We start from the raw sequence: 18,178 nt of genomic DNA on the forward strand, positions 1-18,178 counted from the left end.
CAGGGACAGGTATCACCGTTATATGAGAAATACCAAGCACACTTTACCCAAATATGGTCTGAACTCAAAATAATGACACAAGTTGTCGAGAATGCCAGACTATTACTTCATATTTCCACCAATAACAGCACAATCCCTGCATAACATCACAGCACATAAACAAAGTAAACCTTGTTAGTGGTTTTGGTGTGTGTACGTGTGTGTATGTGTGTGCAGAAACACACCAGATTGCAAGCTGACAACCTGTCTGTGCATGTCTTAAAACCTGTGACACCGTGTTACCTTATGCAGATTCCCCTTGGAGTCTCCTAGGAAGGCGATGGTATGTCCCGCCCTCACACTGACAGCTACCGCAGTGAGACGGGCAGACGGGCTGTCCAGTATCGTCTCTGCTTCGACGGCCATCCTGCTGGCCATTGGGCTGGGGGTGTGGTCAGAGCCGCAGGGATAGGCGTCCAGCGTGTTCTAATAGTGGGGACACAGAGGAGATTCTGACATGTCATGTTCAGATAACACGAAGATTTGATTGAAAGAAGAAACACATGGTATTGCATGTGAAATGTCGAGCATACTGTTTGTTTGGTGCAAAAAGAAGCCGTTCAAGTGATGTGTTATTCATTTCTCAGGAAGTAAGCCAGTTACCAAAAATAAAGCAGCAGTGTTCCTATTGTGGTAACTAAAATCCCTGCAGGATTTATTGTGGGGGGGCTGGAGTTTGGGAACAAACTATCACTGGATTCCAGTGACTTCTACACTCTGTGCTTTAAAGCTCAAAGACAATTTGTTTTTGCTTCCACAGTTTGGCAGGAGGGAGTCTTTGCTCTGGCGGGATGGTTGTTGTTTTTTGTTCTGGGCGATTTATTTTTCGACAAGAACATTTGAAAGTGGGGTCATTGCTTCATCGCTGGTAATCTTAGCAATAGGAAGTCGAGGCAATGAACCTGAGAGCTCTGCCTGTTGAAGGGTGCTTGTTTTGAAGGGCTGTATGTAGTGGGCTGCTGTGTTGTTATGAATAGACCCCTTATTTGGCCTGCTCTTAAAAATTAGAGACTGCTGATATACCAGCACTGCTGAACCCCCATCACACGATCCAACTACTGTGCCACTTAAGCATTGTCCTGATTTCACTACTGCACAAAACTGTCCAACTTCGGTTGTAATAACAATGCTAAACATTGTGCAAACAGCTATATATAGGCCTCAGTGAGAATTGATTAAGTTAAGCAGGGGAGTGAAGTTCAGTTCAGACAGCCTGTTCTGTCTACATGATGAGAACCCAACCATTAGAGGAAAACAAGCAAGGATGGCTGCATGCTAAGAATAGCCCCAAACTACATTATGACTACTGGAATAGTTCTGGAGTTATGACGTCCAGGCTAGGAACATGGCCTGGAAGCTTAAAGGCTGGCGTGTCACTGACCGGCCTGGCCGATGGTAGCCGCTGATTACTCTGTAATGACACATGCTGACGAGCACCGCGCAGACTGCAATCATCTGGACATTTAGCCATGAGCAATTGTGGGCAGTAATAACTGCGAGGGAGTAAGATAACAAAAAACGCTAAAGTTGCATTTCGGATAATAATGCTGAAAGAGTCGTGAATCCTGATCATCTATAACAAAGCATGTTCCCCACAGATTAGACCTTGCGTGAGAGTCTGTCCCGGGTGCAGATGGACTGTCCTGGCAAAGACTGAACGGGGATGAAGCTGCTTTGGTGTTGTTTGTGCACTGGGATCCAATTGAGATTTGACATCTTAATGACACTGTAAATCTCTTTTCAGCTCCAAATCTCCCATCACTGTTCTCTTCTAGCCATATGGTGTGCTTTGATTCCCCCTTTTTACACGTTCACTTCATAGTCACACTGTACATGTATATCTGTCCCGTCCACTTCCTCGCCCACCTGTTTCCTTTTCTTTCACCTTTTGCTTTTGCTATATTCCTGCTCCACTGTGCATGTATCCATGAAAGTCTTGTTCTTTTCCTCCTCCAGAGCCTCATCTCTGTCTGCTGTTTCTCCATCCGTCCTTGTCAGGGCTTGTTAACATTACCCTCAACCCCACCCGACTAAGTACAGCTAATGCCGCCGATCGATCCCTCCCTGGCCAGCAATTCTATTAAATTACACTGTTGCGGGTTGAGGGGTCAGTGCTGCTCTTTGTCCTCAACACAGGAGGAAGTGATAATAGAGGAGGCTGTCAAACTAGCCCGCGATGTTCATCCAAATGCAATGTTCACATGCACACACAAAAGCAAAACACATAAAGTGAGAATCTCCAGAGTTGGTGTTATTAGAGGACCGATGTAATTCAATCCCTCCTCCACAGCATTGCATTTGTCTATTACAAAAATGTCAAATCTAATTTCATCCTCTCTGATACAAAGGTCACTTTGCTGGAAGAGGACAGTCCTGGAAAGCTTCAGAAGCATGGCACCAGCTCTGGCAGATGAAAGCTTTTATTCAGTATTGCTGTCACAGAAAAAAAAATCACTTGTCTAAGAAAAAAAAAACAGTTGGACAGCACGTTCTTCTGTAAACACAACAATGGAGACGAGGAGGAGAATGTCAACTATACTGGGTTATTTAGTGATTTCACGGTGTTCCTCTCTGCCTTATGTTTATGTGAACATCTTCATTCAGACAAAGAAATCATGCTCCAATACAGAATAGCACTGGCCAGTGCACAATACAAGGCCCTTCAATGCAAAGTCATTCTTAGCATGTATGCTGCTTTTCAGTAGCACGCTGTCACATAAACATACAATTACGCACAGTGACACACGGGAGGGGAGCGGTGTAACTGCTGTCTGCTTCAGTATGCTGACCACTGTGTGGTTTGCTGGAGAAAGTGATGATAAGTCCCTTGTCCAAATGAATCCCAGTCACAACAGCTCTGCTACCATATCAGTGAAGCTGGGCATTGTCCTCTCTGTTACACAGTTTGGAGGAAACAAGCAAGCCGTCCTGAATGGGTTATGTAAAATAATTTTCCTGCAGAGTTTTATAGTGAATGAAGGCCATCTAACCTCAAACAAAAACAGCCCGAATGAAATGAAGTGTGGCCATTGTTTTGGTAGATCGACTAAATCGATCACATACACAGTATGTTAGGATCACAGTACTTAACCACCTCTGCAAAACGATGTCCTGGACAAACTTTGAAATTTGACACAATGATCATCATCAAACTGTAGATAAATATAGTGGCTGTTTGCTGCCTGTGAAGAATAGAACAATGTTACAGTAAAGGTGTCATGGCATGGTTTGGATTAGGTTGCATGGATTGCGTTCTCACTGATTTGAACCTTTACATATTGGTGCTTATTTGTTCACACATCCATCTTTTTAAATAGGTGAAAGCAACCTGTTGAACTCACCTCCGGCAGGTTGGCACAGTTGGATTTGACTTCATACTCAATGTAGGCTGCTTCCGCTCCTGCTTCTTTACCCATCTGAGTGTAGCACAGATCTCTGGTGGAGTTAATCCTGCGGTCCACATCTTCCAGACTAAACATGCAGAGGGCTGAGTCCTCACTGGGCTGAGTTGAGGAAGCCAAACGAGTGGAGAAGACACCAAGAAGAGTTTCTGAGGCTGGACTCACTACACCGTCCTTGTTGAGGCCAAGCTGGACAGCTTGCAGGAGGTTGTAAGTTTTTCCTGCCCTGGACTGGCATGTCAAGGGTACTTCCACGTAGGAGTAATAGGCCTGGTCATCCAAACAAACACGAGACACATAGGTGCGGTACTCACGTGACTGTGACTTTAGGTCCCGCCTATAGAAGAGGAAGTATACATGCTGACGGTGGGCGAACGACGCTACAAAATGATGGTCATATTCTGAGAGACGGCCAGCCACAGCCAACTTGGCAGTCTCCTCGTAAGAAAAGACGGGTTCCTGGGCGAGGTTTCTTGTGGAAATAGGTGGGTGGCTGCTGGTGTAACCCCGCCCCACAAACAGTACTGGCTGTCTGTCCGGATGCGAGCGAACCACAAGTCCCACGGTGCTAACGTTGGGGTGGTTAGCTGCTACGTATTGAGTATCTACCGGCCTCTCTGTAGAAAAAAGTACCACATCCACAGAATCCAGGCTACGTTTCTGGCAAATTCCTTGGTTGACACTCCCGCAGGTAATAAGCTCCATGGAATACGGGTCAACCAGCAGGAGCTTGTTGTGGTTGCTGGTGACCCTAGCCTGAGGGCAGTTGCTCTCAGTTACAGGAGGTAAGCACTCCCGGCTGTCTGTGACAGGTCCAGTGTCATCCTGGAGTTCAGGTTGGAGGAATCGATCCAACTGGAACAGGTGATCTCGGGCCCCAACATAGACACGGCTGACACTGGGGTCAGGATGCAGGGCCAAGTGCTCAAACAGAGTGTCATTCCGGACAAAGGTGGGATAAAGACTCGAAGAGGAGTGCAATCCTTGAACAACACCACTACGTAATGAGGTGAAGGGCCAGCCAATGGCTAGCAGCAGGACAGACAGCAGTGTTCGGACTGCCAATGCTGAAAGATGACGCACCATCCCCGGAGGCATGGCAGCAGAGCTGGGGGAAAGAAGACCGGACACGTTGTTAGAAAATATATCTAAATTCACCAGAACAGGAGCTGTCAAACATTTCATGGCACAGATCTCTAAACACGTACAGGCCATGGATCCCCATCCCCACATTTAGTTCCAGAGACCCGCATGGATACATATTGTGATTGATTTAAAATTCTGTACAGATCATTGTCTCTACTGTATACAGTATGTACACACACACAAACACACACACACACATATATATATAGCTGCTCAATCACCAGTGAACCCCTTCCCACACCAAGAGGGTTTAAACTTGCACTTTTGACGTTACAGAAGTCTGATTTCTCTGCAGACTAACCGTGTAACTAACAAAACTGTTGAGTCTGAGAAAAGATTACCAATTGTTTCTGTTTTAGAGTCAATGACTAACAGTTTAAAAAAACTCAGGAGGACTCCATCAGCATAATAAACTACCCGAGACACTGGCTCCTCACCATTTGTTTCCAGTGGTGTTTCACAGAGGCATGTCACCTCTTGACCTCCCAGCAGCACGGGTTTAAAAACACATCGTCCTGGACACAACCTGCAACACAAAAGACAGAGAAGACACATCAGTATACTCCATACTTTAACACCCAGAGTCTTTTATGGCAGCAAATGCAGGTATAGCAAACGTCAGCCTGAAGGACATTACCACAAGCCTACGTGACTGTGATGTTCTAACACCTTGTGTTTTTTGGCATCGCAGCAGTCCACTAAAAGTCGTGGGAAGCTCATTCCCATTGAGATTCCTGTCAGACCTATGTCTGACTGGCTACATCCGTTTTTGCAAGTAAAAAAGCCCTCAGCAGAGGCCAAGTCAAGTAGTGTCAGTCCAAGAGGGCTTTCAGTGCCACACACGCTGTCCCAGTATACAATCCTCCCTCATTGCTAGGATACAAGGTACAAAACCCTTTGGCTTCAGAGTCCCTGCCAAAAAAACAAGTTGCTGTGAGGTAAACGAAGATGGCATGAGAACTTTGAGAGGGGTAGAGTTCCCTTCATTGTGCACCTGAATCTGTGGTTTCACACTCAATATGTCAAATATTGTCATGACTCCGGTTATTTTCACTCCATATACAGTAGATCCTCCTTTTTCCTGCTCATAATCTCCCTCTTCTTTCAATCCACCTCTCCTCCTCCATTGCCTCCCAACACTCCATCAGTGGCACAGAAGCAGGATTATCTCCTACGAGTTCAGGCGACTCTCCAGTGGGCTTATCCAAAGGGGAGGTTTGGAAAAAAGACGGAGACAGACTGAAAAAGACACTATTCACCTCACTGAACCACACACACACACACACACACAGACCTTTTCCCGTGCCACACTAGAAGCATTAGAAAGCTTGCTTTGTTGGTTGCAATCTCTTGTGTGTGGGAATGAGGGTAAAAACCTGGCAACAGGCCAACGCCACAAAGAAAGGCCACAAGAAACTATTTACAAGAGCACAATAATTCTGATCATTGTTATCTAACTTCCTTGCAAATGTTTGTTTTTCCACTCGATGGCACGCTCGTGTAGAACTACCTCCAGTTCCAATACAAGCAGAGGCAGAGAGGTCAAGCAGGCTGATTGATGCCTCTGTGACTGACCCCAAAATCACCAAATCCAAACCAAAAGACAGTGTCTCTCCTCTGACCCCTGGGGGTGGGACAGCAGGTTTTCACTAACTGGTTTGCAGCTGCAGTTCGGTGGCTAAAGAGCCTGAACTCTGCAGTCAGCATGTCACAACTCTGATGGAAAGGAGCTTTACAACCCTGTGCAGATAATCCTGCAGGCACCGGTCCGGAGGCTAACGGAGCAGAGACAGGAATGACTGGCATGTTAACTTGTGGAAGCAGTAGTTCAACAAATACAGTGCTTCTCCTGTTTCCTCCTCCAGCCAACAGTTTCTCCAAGCTGGATGTTTATTTCTCCATCGTGGTTAACTGTGTCCATTTGAGCAAAGGGGTGTCTTCTCCAATAACTCTCCAAATTTGGAGGTTGTCGCACCATTCATCCAGGAGTAACAGGCCAGTCAGATCCTCGTCTATCTTAATTTGCTATTTGCTAAAAGCTACAAATCAAATAGCTAAAAACTACAGTAAACCGGGCTGCCATCTCGCCGACCTCTTTGAAAGAGGTTTCCCTTCCCTGCAGTGAGTAATCCAATCACACACAACTTCATTCAGAGTTTGAGACATATGAGAACAAGGGAATGGACTCCTGATTCAATTCTCTCACGTTAAAAATCACATTTCGTCTCGAGTGAAAGTCGTTTTTTTTTTTTTTTTTGGTGACTTCAACAAGCCAAAAGGTATCAGTGTGATGAGAGGAGAGAGGCGGAAATGTTTGCCTGTAATTGCTTTATATGCTCCTTTACTTTTAGGTAATGGACTCCCCCTTGGTGCAGCCTTGTCTGCAGTACAGCACTACAGCAACTTAACTCAGTTCATATGTTAAAATAGAAAGTATGTATTCCAACAAAACCAGGTCAGGACAGTTTGACATACAGAACATTTGGTATATTACGGACGCACAAACAGACCTGGTTAATTGGGCATGACGCATTCCAAGATAAATGGAACAATATCCCTCATGAAGAAACGTTCAGTGCAACCAAATGAGTGCCATGAACTCACTTAATCATAGCAGTAATAAACTGCTGCTAACGGTGGTCAACCTGATGTTGTTTATACACAGAGAAGTTTGTTGAGATCTGCAGTGGGCTTGGATTGCGTCACTTCCCTCCACAAACTGCATCACAGTGCTCATGTTGGGCAGCAGCAGCATCATGCCTCCACCACCACCGTCCCATGCACAACCCTGATTCCAGGACTAAATACAACAGCAGAGACCTTGAGCTGTTGAGCGACTGAAGACGTATATCGTATAAGAATGGGAAACTTTCAAAACCTCAACAATTAGTGTCATAAATTCTCAAAAGCCGAGTGTTTAAAAGAAAAGATGACGTAAAACAGCAGTAACTATGAACCTGTCCCAGCTTTTTGGGAAAGAGAGTGTGATTGCCTTCTGGTGAACGCAATGGTGTTGATGATCGGTGTTGAGTAGACAATGTTGTGGTGTGAAGGGTTGGGTAGTGCTGAATCATCTGGACCTTCAAAGGTGCATGTGTTCGCCAAACGTGTTCCTCTCCTTGCCTTGACAGAGTTCGGCTGGTAGCCACACATCCTTTCTCTCATTCAAATGACTCACTGCCTCATGGTGAAGAAGGCAGGGCCATGCCAGACTGATGGATCATGGGAGGATGGCTTGAAAAGAGCTTTGAGGGCTTGAGCTTTGCCTTAACCTATACCAATGTATTGTTCAGGGGAAAGGTAGCTGTGGGGCTCGTACCAAGCGGACAGGAGCAGCAGGGCAGAATCCCTTCAGGATTAACCAAAGTCTACCAACCTCAACCCACCACAAATGGCCTGGACTGGAGCCTGAGCAGCAGCCAAAAGGCTCCACAACACAACGAAGCATTCCTGAGAGGCACATTCAATTGAACCATCATCCGCTTCATTGAGTCCAGCCTTAATTTCCAATTCAGCTATCCTACATTCTGGAGACGACAGAGAGGGACAACAGCAGGGAGGGGGAGAGAGCATATTTGAAGTGCAAAAAGCTGGCAGAGTGTCATTGGCAAACAGAAACGGGGTTACAGGACGACAATGGTGAAAGGGGAAGATGGGAGTGAGACAGAGAAGGGGGAAACGATGAGGGAAATCGCCACAAACAAGAGCTCACAAGCCTCAGTGCTCACTGGGAACTGATGGAATGTGACTAATGATAATAAGCCACCAGAGAGAGAGAGACACTGAGTGAGAGAGAGAGAGAGAGACAGAGAGAGAGAGAGAGAGACTGAGAGAGACAGAGGGAGAGAGAGAGAGACACCGAGAGAGAGAGAGACACTGAGAGAGAGAGACACTGAGATAGAGAGAGACACTGAGATAGAGAGAGACAGAGAGAGAGACACTGAGAGAGAGAGAGAGACAGAGAGAGAGACACACTGAGAGAGAGAGAGAGAGACAGACAGACAGACAGAGAGAGAGACAGAGGGAGAGAGAGACAGAGAGAGGTGGATAGAGAGAGACAGAGAGAGGTGGATAGAGAGAGACAGAGAGAGACAGAGACAGAGAGAGAGACATTAATTATAGTGCCTACCCATAATGCTCCATTCAACACCCACTCATTTGCAGAACAAGGGGGAGGGGAGATAAAGCTAGTTTCTAATTAGTGACATGATTGTGAGCATAAACACACAAACGTGCACAAGCACGCACACACACACACACACACACTCACACACTCACACACATGCCTATAATGAGAAGTCCTCCTCTGTACACTTTAAACAAATAAACACACTCCAAAATGCCCACAGACACACACACAAACACACACATGAGGAGGAATAGTGGGACTCAGCCAGGCCTTAGGTGAATGCAGCCATCTGCAATCAGTCACTGCCTTTCCATCAACAAACAGTGTTTACAAAGGATGCTTTAGTGGCTATGAGAGCCCACGGTGTTCAATTACACAAACACTGGCCGTCACCATCCTCCTCCTGCTCCTCCACAACTGTTACTGCTGTGATATACAAGCTGTGTAAACCATCAGGGCTGCTTCCTCACACCTAGCAGGAAGGACACTGGGGCTCTGCAAATGTTCACTGTTGTCCCTTTGACTCCCAGAGACAGAACATGTCAGACTACAGAGGTTTAAGAGAGGTTCTGGACAGGACCACACCATCTACTCAGCTTTCTGCAGTGCAGAGCAGTTCTAATATTAAAACCGGTAAGTGTGCTGATGGCACCAAATACCAGGTTTGACAAGTTATCAACACACACAGTGCTGCTCAAAAAGATGACGGAGACACTGTGAATTCTACCCTGAATAAAGCAACAACACTATGGGTGTATGTTATGAGAATTTGTTTAAATTAATTGTAATTTAAGCAATGATTTGTTATATACTGCGGTGCAAAAAGCTGCTATGCATTTACACATTCACAACAAAAATCAGAAATAAGTATTGTCCAGTTGTTTGAATGGTCTTTGCGTACCAGGCAGCAACTGCACTGGGTCTGGAGTATAGAATGAGAGCAACTGCCACTGTCAACACATTTGACCCAATAAATTAACCTGAGAGACGTCCAACTTTTAACATTTCTGTTCCCTCACATCCTGCTTGTGCTACTGCTAATGTGTTTCTTCTGATTAGAAACATATTACAAATACATTGCTTAAAAACGCCACAAATCAATCTTCCTTTGGGTGGTGTAGCAAAGCTTTGACTGCCTGCTGCAGTTTCTCCCACCCTGCCGGTAGCTGTGTCTAGTGCCTATTAATAACAGACTCAGTCATAACATCAGAGCGGCCGTATCGCTCAGCCTGCTGCATGCTGCCAACGTTGCTTCCGGAGATGTTTTAGCTGCATGCTGAACCTGCACTGCTGTTTATTAGAAAGTGTGATATCTCCACGTCTTATATGGTTTGAAATAAAAATAAAAAGAGATTAAAAAGTGATTGCTTGCCCGTTATCACATGGTTTGTAAATGTTTCTGACCTTATCTGTTTTACAAACAAGGTTTTATGAGAAAGACTGGCTTTCACTAATTTTAAAATACATACTCCACATTTCAGCCAGTTTTTTTCATTGTCTTGTCGTGCTGTGTCAGAACTGTAGTGCTTTCCCTCTTTGTCACTCCATTGGTCTGCCCACTGGTGCTGGAGCTGGACAGCCCAGCTGGCTGGCTGACAAGAAGTTATTTATAGAGAAACCCCCAACAATTGCTGCCCATCTCAAAGAACACATTCCTCCTTGGCTGATGAACTTCACAGAGAGGGAGGAGGAGGAGGAGGAGGAGGAGGAGGGGAATCATCGCCCTGCGCTCTCTTCCGGAAAACGTCCTTCCAGAAATTAAGACATAAAAGTCCCTCAGTGTCCCTGATCAGGCCCATTTAAGGGATGAAGTCCCTCAATGACATGGCAGTGGGCTTTTCTGGACATGTTTCAGTGGTCAGAGGAGAGCCACTTGTCGCTGCAGAGGAGCTGGGCGAGTAAAGGAAGTTCCCATGGTTGTTAAACTTTATGGCCCTGAAGAAATCGCCCTGGGGTGACAGAGGTTGAGCCTGGATACAAGACAGGACGGATATCCGGGTCTCAGGGATCACCTCTACATTTGGGTGGAACTCAATAGCTTTGAACAAACGTGTGCATGCACTTCCTCTTTCCTCATCATGAATCAGTGCTGCTCTCTGTGTGAAGGCTGCTGTTCACTGGGCTTCGACTGCAGTCACTCTAATGACGGCATTTTACAGGCAGCTTAATTTTAACATCTTCATTCTTCTGAATTGTTTTCCATCGTCGCCTCAAAATGAAACTACACCTAATTAATAGCTAACCTCCAACTCTTTGGTTACATTAAGATCTGCCTCCTGCATGATTCAAGACAGACCACAAACATGTTTCTACCAGCTCTGTCAAACAAAAAGAAAAATAAAACAAGATATTGCGGTTCTATTTCAACACAATCCCAATTCCAGTTTAAATTACTGGCAGCAGAAAAAAAAAAAACAAATCAGGCAGGAAATGAGCAACAACTCCGATCACACTGCAATAGTCCTTTGAGTCATGTCGACATGATAAAGGGCCATGTCTGTGGAGGAAATAGATGTTAAGGGGCAGAAATGAGAGCAAATAGCGAGTCATCAATGCTATCATAAACAGTCACAGCTGCCACACAGGAAGCTATTAAAGGTGTGTGGACTTTATCTGGATCGTAACTCACATGCAGACAGGTGTGGCCGGCAGCGCACGCATCATAAAGTATCCACACTGGTGCAAGCAATAGCTTGCTTTGAATGCACTGAAGCACAGGGGCGATAATGCTTTGGGGTGGGTTAAAACTTCCGCTCTGATACTGTTTGGCTTCAAGACAAAGTGTTGGTGGTACCTTCATCTATTCCACACTGAAGCCTGGAGCCATCGATTCAGGTCAGACTGAGAGTGATGAGACAGGTGGAGGCACAACTCACCACAGAGCAGAACACGCACTCCAAATACAGTAAATATAACCTTAATGCACATCCAAGGTTGTCTGCACACATTCCCATAAAATATGATACAGTTACGGGAAAAGACATTTTGAAATGTCCCTATGTATAAAACCAAACAGCCTGGGATATTAACCTGAAAACCTTCTATGTTCACTTCTGGCCAGGGACATTTGTGAAGTGTCACCTGCCCCACCCAGCCCCCTCCCACCCACACAAGAAAAATGAAAAAAAGGCATATACAACATATGTGATTTGGGTGAAAAGAGTTACACACCGATTGGGTGGTGTTGCATTAGAAATCCTATTACGTTACTGCCGTGCTGTTGTCCTTCGCTATTTCATGTCATAACTGCAGTTATAACAAAAACATCTGCTGATGGAGAGACGTCACACACACACGCGCACACACACACACAGCTTATATGAACTACTGATATGTAGCAGTTGTATAAGTGCAGCGGACACACGTTGAGGTTAGAGGTTTTTCAGACGTACAGATGTGAACAACCACATCCAGAAAACAAAGCATTTACTGTATTTAGGTTAATCTGAAAATCACATGAAAAAAACAACGTTCTGCAGCTCAAATCCTCTGCAGTTGCTGCTTATGTTTATTTTTACTGACTCAGAGGGTATTTGGCTGATGTGCCACAAAAGCAGCAGCTCTTTTGAATTTCTTTTGCTTGTTTTGTTTCTTCATGGTTTCACTCTCAGAAGAATAGATTGAGGCGTTTTTGCCAACACAAGACCCCGTTTACAGTGAACTGTGCAGTAAACAAGACATTTTATTGTGATATTCATAGTCATAGTTGCAGGTGTATAGTATATGCGTGTATCGTGTAACCTCAGCACCACAGTGGGTTAGGAAAAGTACAGAGTGGCGTGGTGTGTGTGTGTGTGTGTGTGTGTGTGTGTGTGTGTGTGGGATCCTAGTGTGTAATTCCAGTGTTCAGGGCAGTCACTGTGGATGGCAGCTGTCCAACGGGACACTCACATTTACACAGAATAGAAGGGTGGAGACACACAGAGACCCACACGCACAGGTTATCATTACCAACTTAACACCGAGACACGCTCTTGGAGACCGTGTTTAACTGCTTAACGGTCTGAGTTGTTCAACGGGACGAAGAGTTCAAAGATGACAACCATCACTCCCACAGACGGCAGGAGGAGACACTTGACCAGGTGAGAGGGTTATAGGACAGCCATAAAAGTCCGAAATGGCTCAGGGGAGAGGAAGGAAGAAAAGTCAGAGAGGAGGGGACACATCATATTGATATGATAATAAAATCAAATGTAAAGCTCTTTGAAAATAAGCATTCCTACTCCAGCAGGAGGCACTCAGCATGTCACCAGACGGGGCCTCAGGAACTCGGTACCTGAATGAAACTCAGGGAAGTCATCGCAGTGAATAGCTGTGCTGTTCCACCGTGAGCTCCAGTGGGCAGGACAGCAGCTATCCTGTGGCAAATTGGCCAAACACAACCTTTGACATTGGTCTGCTCCGTCCCGACAGCTCTGGCCCTGCCCACAGCAGATCTTTGCCAGTTATGGACACGAGCGTGTGGCTACAGGCCTTGTTGGACCCAGTGTGTTTCCCCACTGTCGGCCATCTAGTGCACACAGGCTGTGTGTGTGTTGAGTAGCCACCGAGGGCCGGCTGGCTGGTATATGCTGTAGGCAGCTCTGTAGCTCTTTGCTTTTTTTCCTTCCAAATGTTTTCTTCACTGTCTGTTAGTGGAAGAAAAGCTGTCCTCACCACCGAAGACTCTGAAGTGTACACTGTGTCAACACTGTCCTCTGACCACTGGAGACAACACATTTTGATGCACTGCAACAAAAAATGTGAGTGAAAATCTGGGTTTAAATTCTTTTCTCTTCCTACAATTACAGATATTGGAAATTCCTTACAATTATTTCTACCCACATATTGTTTAAATCAGTACATGACATATCTCCCAGGAAAAAAAACTGGAGCATGTGATACCACTTCAATCAGAAAGGCCTAGGAGGCCAGTTCACAAATACTTGGACAGACAGTCTTTATGACTCTTAGATGCAAACAGAAGCTCCAGTCTGTGTTTCTGCTCCACTGAACTGTGATATCAGCTGTAATCACGCTCATATAAACAGTACAAAGTCACTGTCTAGCACTAACTCGCTAGGAAGGCAAAAAAAAATAATTAAAAGATGTGCGAGACAGTGTGTGTGTGTGCATGCTCGTGTGTGCGCTTGTGTTGGTGCACATTTGTGTTTTCATGAGGCAATGCCTTCACAGGGAAATTATAGCTTGTGTTATGACATGCTGATTATGGCGGAGAGAACTATGCACACATTATCAGAAAGAATGCAGAAACTCCTCTGACAGAGAGGAAAAGCACGGACAAGATGGACAGAGCTATTTTTCTCGTCTGCTCATTTTCATTACCAGGTTTCAGGGCCCAGCAACAGAAATGGGCCTACAGGCAGCTGCGAGGGGAGCTATTGCTGCATCAACATGCAGCTGGAAGTACAGAACTTACAAGTGAACACACAGCAGGAACTTTCTGATACACAAGATGCTGAGTTGTGATGGTTAATGGGTGAAAAGCACTGAAGCCAAAGTATGAGTACAACAACGTTTGACTAAATTATTCATCAAGTCCCTGATGCCCATTTCTATTCATATAAGCCGCCACTTTCTGAGTGCCCATACATAGAACTGCACCCTATGACATGTCATGTGACCATATCTAAAGGCAACCTGTACCAAATGGTTCTACTGGAAGTGGGGCAGAAAGCCTGCTGTCATAGCCTCCTCATGCGTACATCGCACAGCCTCCCTGACCTTCTTCAAGAATCCGGTGGTCTCGACGCAATGAGTTGTAGAAATTGGGATAACAGCGCACACTTCCAGACAGTCTCACCTCGAAGGCATTCATGGTGTCACTCTGTTGTGCGCGACACGCGATGCTGATTTGACAAACACACCGTTTGAAGCATACCGAGGCCTTTAGGCAAGCAACATGAGCTGGCTGACAACCAGACAGACTGTTAGCAAATTCACATTTACGATGGTGGATGCACACCAATTGTAAGAAAAAAAAGAAAAAGCACAGGAAGTACCTCTTAAAATCTAAATCTAATGGATGTTTCCAACAGACATTTAGAACAGTCATTTTTATAAGCTCCACATTAGTGCTCTGTGTAGTACGGTCAAACTTATGACCTGTCTAACCATCCGGGCATGCTGCTTACCCTACTGGACTCCTCGTAGAACTGCACTGCACTGCAACTTATGAGTCTCGGTAAACTACGCTGAACCTACAGCAGTCTAATACAACAACCCTTAATATCAATGAGGTCAGACTAAATAACAGGACCACCACTCAGTATAACACACGGACAACAAACACAGCAGCACCAACTGCAGCCTCCAAAATGATCATACAGATCAATCAGCACCTCTTAAAACAGTTTCAGCAAAAAGTGAACATCACAACTGTCAGGAGGGGAAGATTTATGGCAGGATGGTTGTATTAGGATGCATCAGTTTTAGCTTCATGTACCTAATAAACTGGCAAGTGACTGCATGTCAGTCCCTGTTAGTAACAAGACTGACACATACATCAATGTTAAATCAGGTTTCTCCAGCTGTGCACACTGGGATTCTCTAATCCCTTACCCTGATTACAGAGACCAGGTTACTTGTTGATACGTTTTTTAAGAAATCAGGTTACCGCAGAGAGCCAATAATGAGGTGGTTACTGAAGTGTCGAGGCACTACCTGTGTCATCAATGATGTTCTAAGATCCCAGCAGTCATGTGGTGGGTTGTACAGCGTTTTGTTATATGACTGAAAGGAATGATGCACCGTGAAAATAAAATCCTGCTGTAAACACAAATAATTCATTCTTTCAATGCAAACCTGATCCTTTTCTAACCTCTAACCCTGATTTTACAGCGAGCGCTCGGTAAAATCTTCACATCATCCGCTGTACACTTGGTCTACACACATCTACCAGATCCTCCAGCCAGCCCCGGTTCACCTCCACCTGCGTTTCTCTACGCCTCACCAGATAAAGTGCTGGTTCAGGGCTTGTAATTCAGCTGCTATAACCTGCTCTGAAGACACACTCTCACTCTGGCAGTCTTATCTTCTGTTTGATGCTGTGTGTGAGTGACTGAACAAAGCCAGAAGCTGCTCCATATTCATGACTCCAGTCACAGGAGAGGGGACCAGACACACACACCCCTCAGGCCTTGACAGCTTGTTAATGCTACTTGGCCTTGCAGTACAGGATTTCATGCCAGTAGCACAATGCTGACTCTGAGAATTGAACCAATAGTGCAGCTGCAAAATGAAGTTTGATTGGTCAAAGTTTCCTAGCAACAGAGAGGAAGACAGTATCCCCAGTAACATCAACATTAAAACTTCCCTTCCTGTCTCTTGCTGTGTGGGGGGGATCTCAAGTGCCAGTGAGCAGACACTCCACACACCAATCCAAACTCTCTCACCTCATTTTTAATGATCCTGTCTCTGTGTTTTAGTCTTGCTAAAAAACTGTTTTGTGAACTCCTGCAAGCTCACAGAGCCAGCTGCATCCAAATTTGGCACATCCTCTCTGGATGTCCATGTAAGGCATCAAAAAATGGCTGCAAAGACGGGACGCCACAGACCAAACAGCATTTATGTGGCAAAATCAGCAACTCAAAATTTCACTCATGTATTTGGAGCTAATTAGCAAATATTAGCCTTCTAACATGCTAGACTAAGATGATGAACATAGTAAACATTCAGCAATAATAACAGTGGTTCCCCTAACATTGTTCCCCGAAATAATATTAAGAAGTTATATTTATTGATGTTCTTCATGTTGTTTTGTTTTTCATTTTCTTGTCTTTCTGCTGTCATCGTTATGGTGCAGAAGTCACTGACAATGTAGTTTGCAATATTACTGCTACAAGGTTCACGGAGCACAATAACTCGATGGTCTCTGTATTTCATGCACTGTTGCACTGTCTAGTTGATGTTCAATGTATTTATGGCACCACTCTAATGTTGGTTAAGACATGTTTCAGTAATTAGCCTGTTCTTTAATTAGCCTGGCACAGTCTTAAGATGACTGGCTAGCGTAGCTGGTTTGTCCTGTGATACAGTGAACACACTCAAATCCTCCCCCCGACAACAGAAACACTGGACAATTGTAATTTATCACTTTAGCCGGGTTATGACGACACACCTTTATTTGTCAGGTTTTCATTTGCTGGATTAGCAAGGATTAGGTATTGCTTTCCAGTTATTATCCATAAACAGTGATTTTCCAGATATATATCATCATAGCAAATAAAATTACATATACGTTGATAGAGGATTACATCCATTTTTTCTTACTAATCCTCAGCAAATCTTTAAATTCAAACTACCGGTACATTCAGACTTGGCTGTTATGTGGCACTGCAGTTCATTCCAGTAGCCGCGGTGCTGTGATCCTGTCAAGTTTTGCGTGCAGATATGTTGATTTACATCTCACTGAAAGTGAAAATACAGATACAGGATTGAGGAGGAAGTGAAGCAAAGTGGGCTTTACGACTGAATCATCATAGCATTTTCTCATTGTTTGCTTTAATTTTACGTGCTAAAAATAGAGTCTTGTCCTCTTTCCAAATGTGGAGACGGTTCTGGGATTTTCCAACAAGACATTAAGCAAAAAAGAAAAAAAAGCTCAATACCACAAATACACCAAAATGCAGGCAACATAATATTGGGTGAAATGGAGAAAAGGCTGTGTCAGGGATTATCTCTCACAGCATTACTGGAGCCTGGTCCATTTAAACTGACTCGGTGGTTTAATTATCACAGACATTTTTTAATGTTGCCCTGCAGGAAAATTTCAGTTTGACAATTATCTGGGATTATCCACTGTCTGCTGCTGAGCGTTGTCTGAATTGTTATGACTACATATTCATCACTCTTCCATTTGTTCACAAATGCAAAAAAAAATCTGTTCCTCTTTTATCTCAAATAGCTGCAAATAGCAAATTTCATGTAGAATACTACACTGAAATACACTGAAATCAAACTCCAGACACCCGAGACTCTCCTTTTATCATCCAGTTTACAGCCTGCTGTCACTCTGGCATTAATATTTAAGATGCAACCACAAAAAGCTGTCAGCTGGAAGATGCCTGGAGTTGCATTAGGGAAAAGCAGGATTCATTGTTTTTGGAGCATCACCCATACTAGAGATCTGACTTTGACCATTCTTTTCTCATGCGAGTCCCCTAACTTTATGGAAGCACAATGCTAAATGATTCGACTATCTAAGGCATGTTCAGACTCTATGAAAACAAATTATAGAGGCAACACGACTGGATGCAAGGCAAAGCAAACATATGAATTCATGCTGGCGGGCACAAACTGAGGAGAAGAATAATTTACACAAGTTGACGATGTGAAAAGAAAGAAAGTTCAAGAATCTTCACATTCAATGTGAACGCACCTGCAGAATCGCTGATTATGCTTAGAAGAAATGCTAGTGGCCAACAATCACTGAGCACAGTGAAGGACTACGATGAAGCCAGAA

General features: G+C 44.6%; 1 protein-coding gene across 1 annotated transcript in view; it reads right to left on the reverse strand.

Annotated features, from left to right (window-relative positions):
- Positions 1-18,178, reverse strand: part of plxnb1b (plexin b1b) — a 91,775-nt gene that overhangs the window by 31,779 nt on the left and 41,818 nt on the right. Inside the window, exons 3-5 of the mRNA XM_041947850.1 lie at positions 5,024-5,112; positions 3,381-4,548; positions 283-465 (exon numbers count right to left, since the gene is read on the reverse strand). Of these exons, the coding sequence (XP_041803784.1) occupies positions 283-465; positions 3,381-4,538 (1,341 nt within the window). The 5' untranslated portion in view covers positions 4,539-4,548; positions 5,024-5,112. The remainder of the gene's footprint in view (positions 1-282; positions 466-3,380; positions 4,549-5,023; positions 5,113-18,178) is intronic.

This window comes from Chelmon rostratus, chromosome 2 (genome assembly GCF_017976325.1).
Source record: "Chelmon rostratus isolate fCheRos1 chromosome 2, fCheRos1.pri, whole genome shotgun sequence".
Lineage (NCBI taxonomy): Eukaryota > Metazoa > Chordata > Actinopteri > Chaetodontiformes > Chaetodontidae > Chelmon > Chelmon rostratus.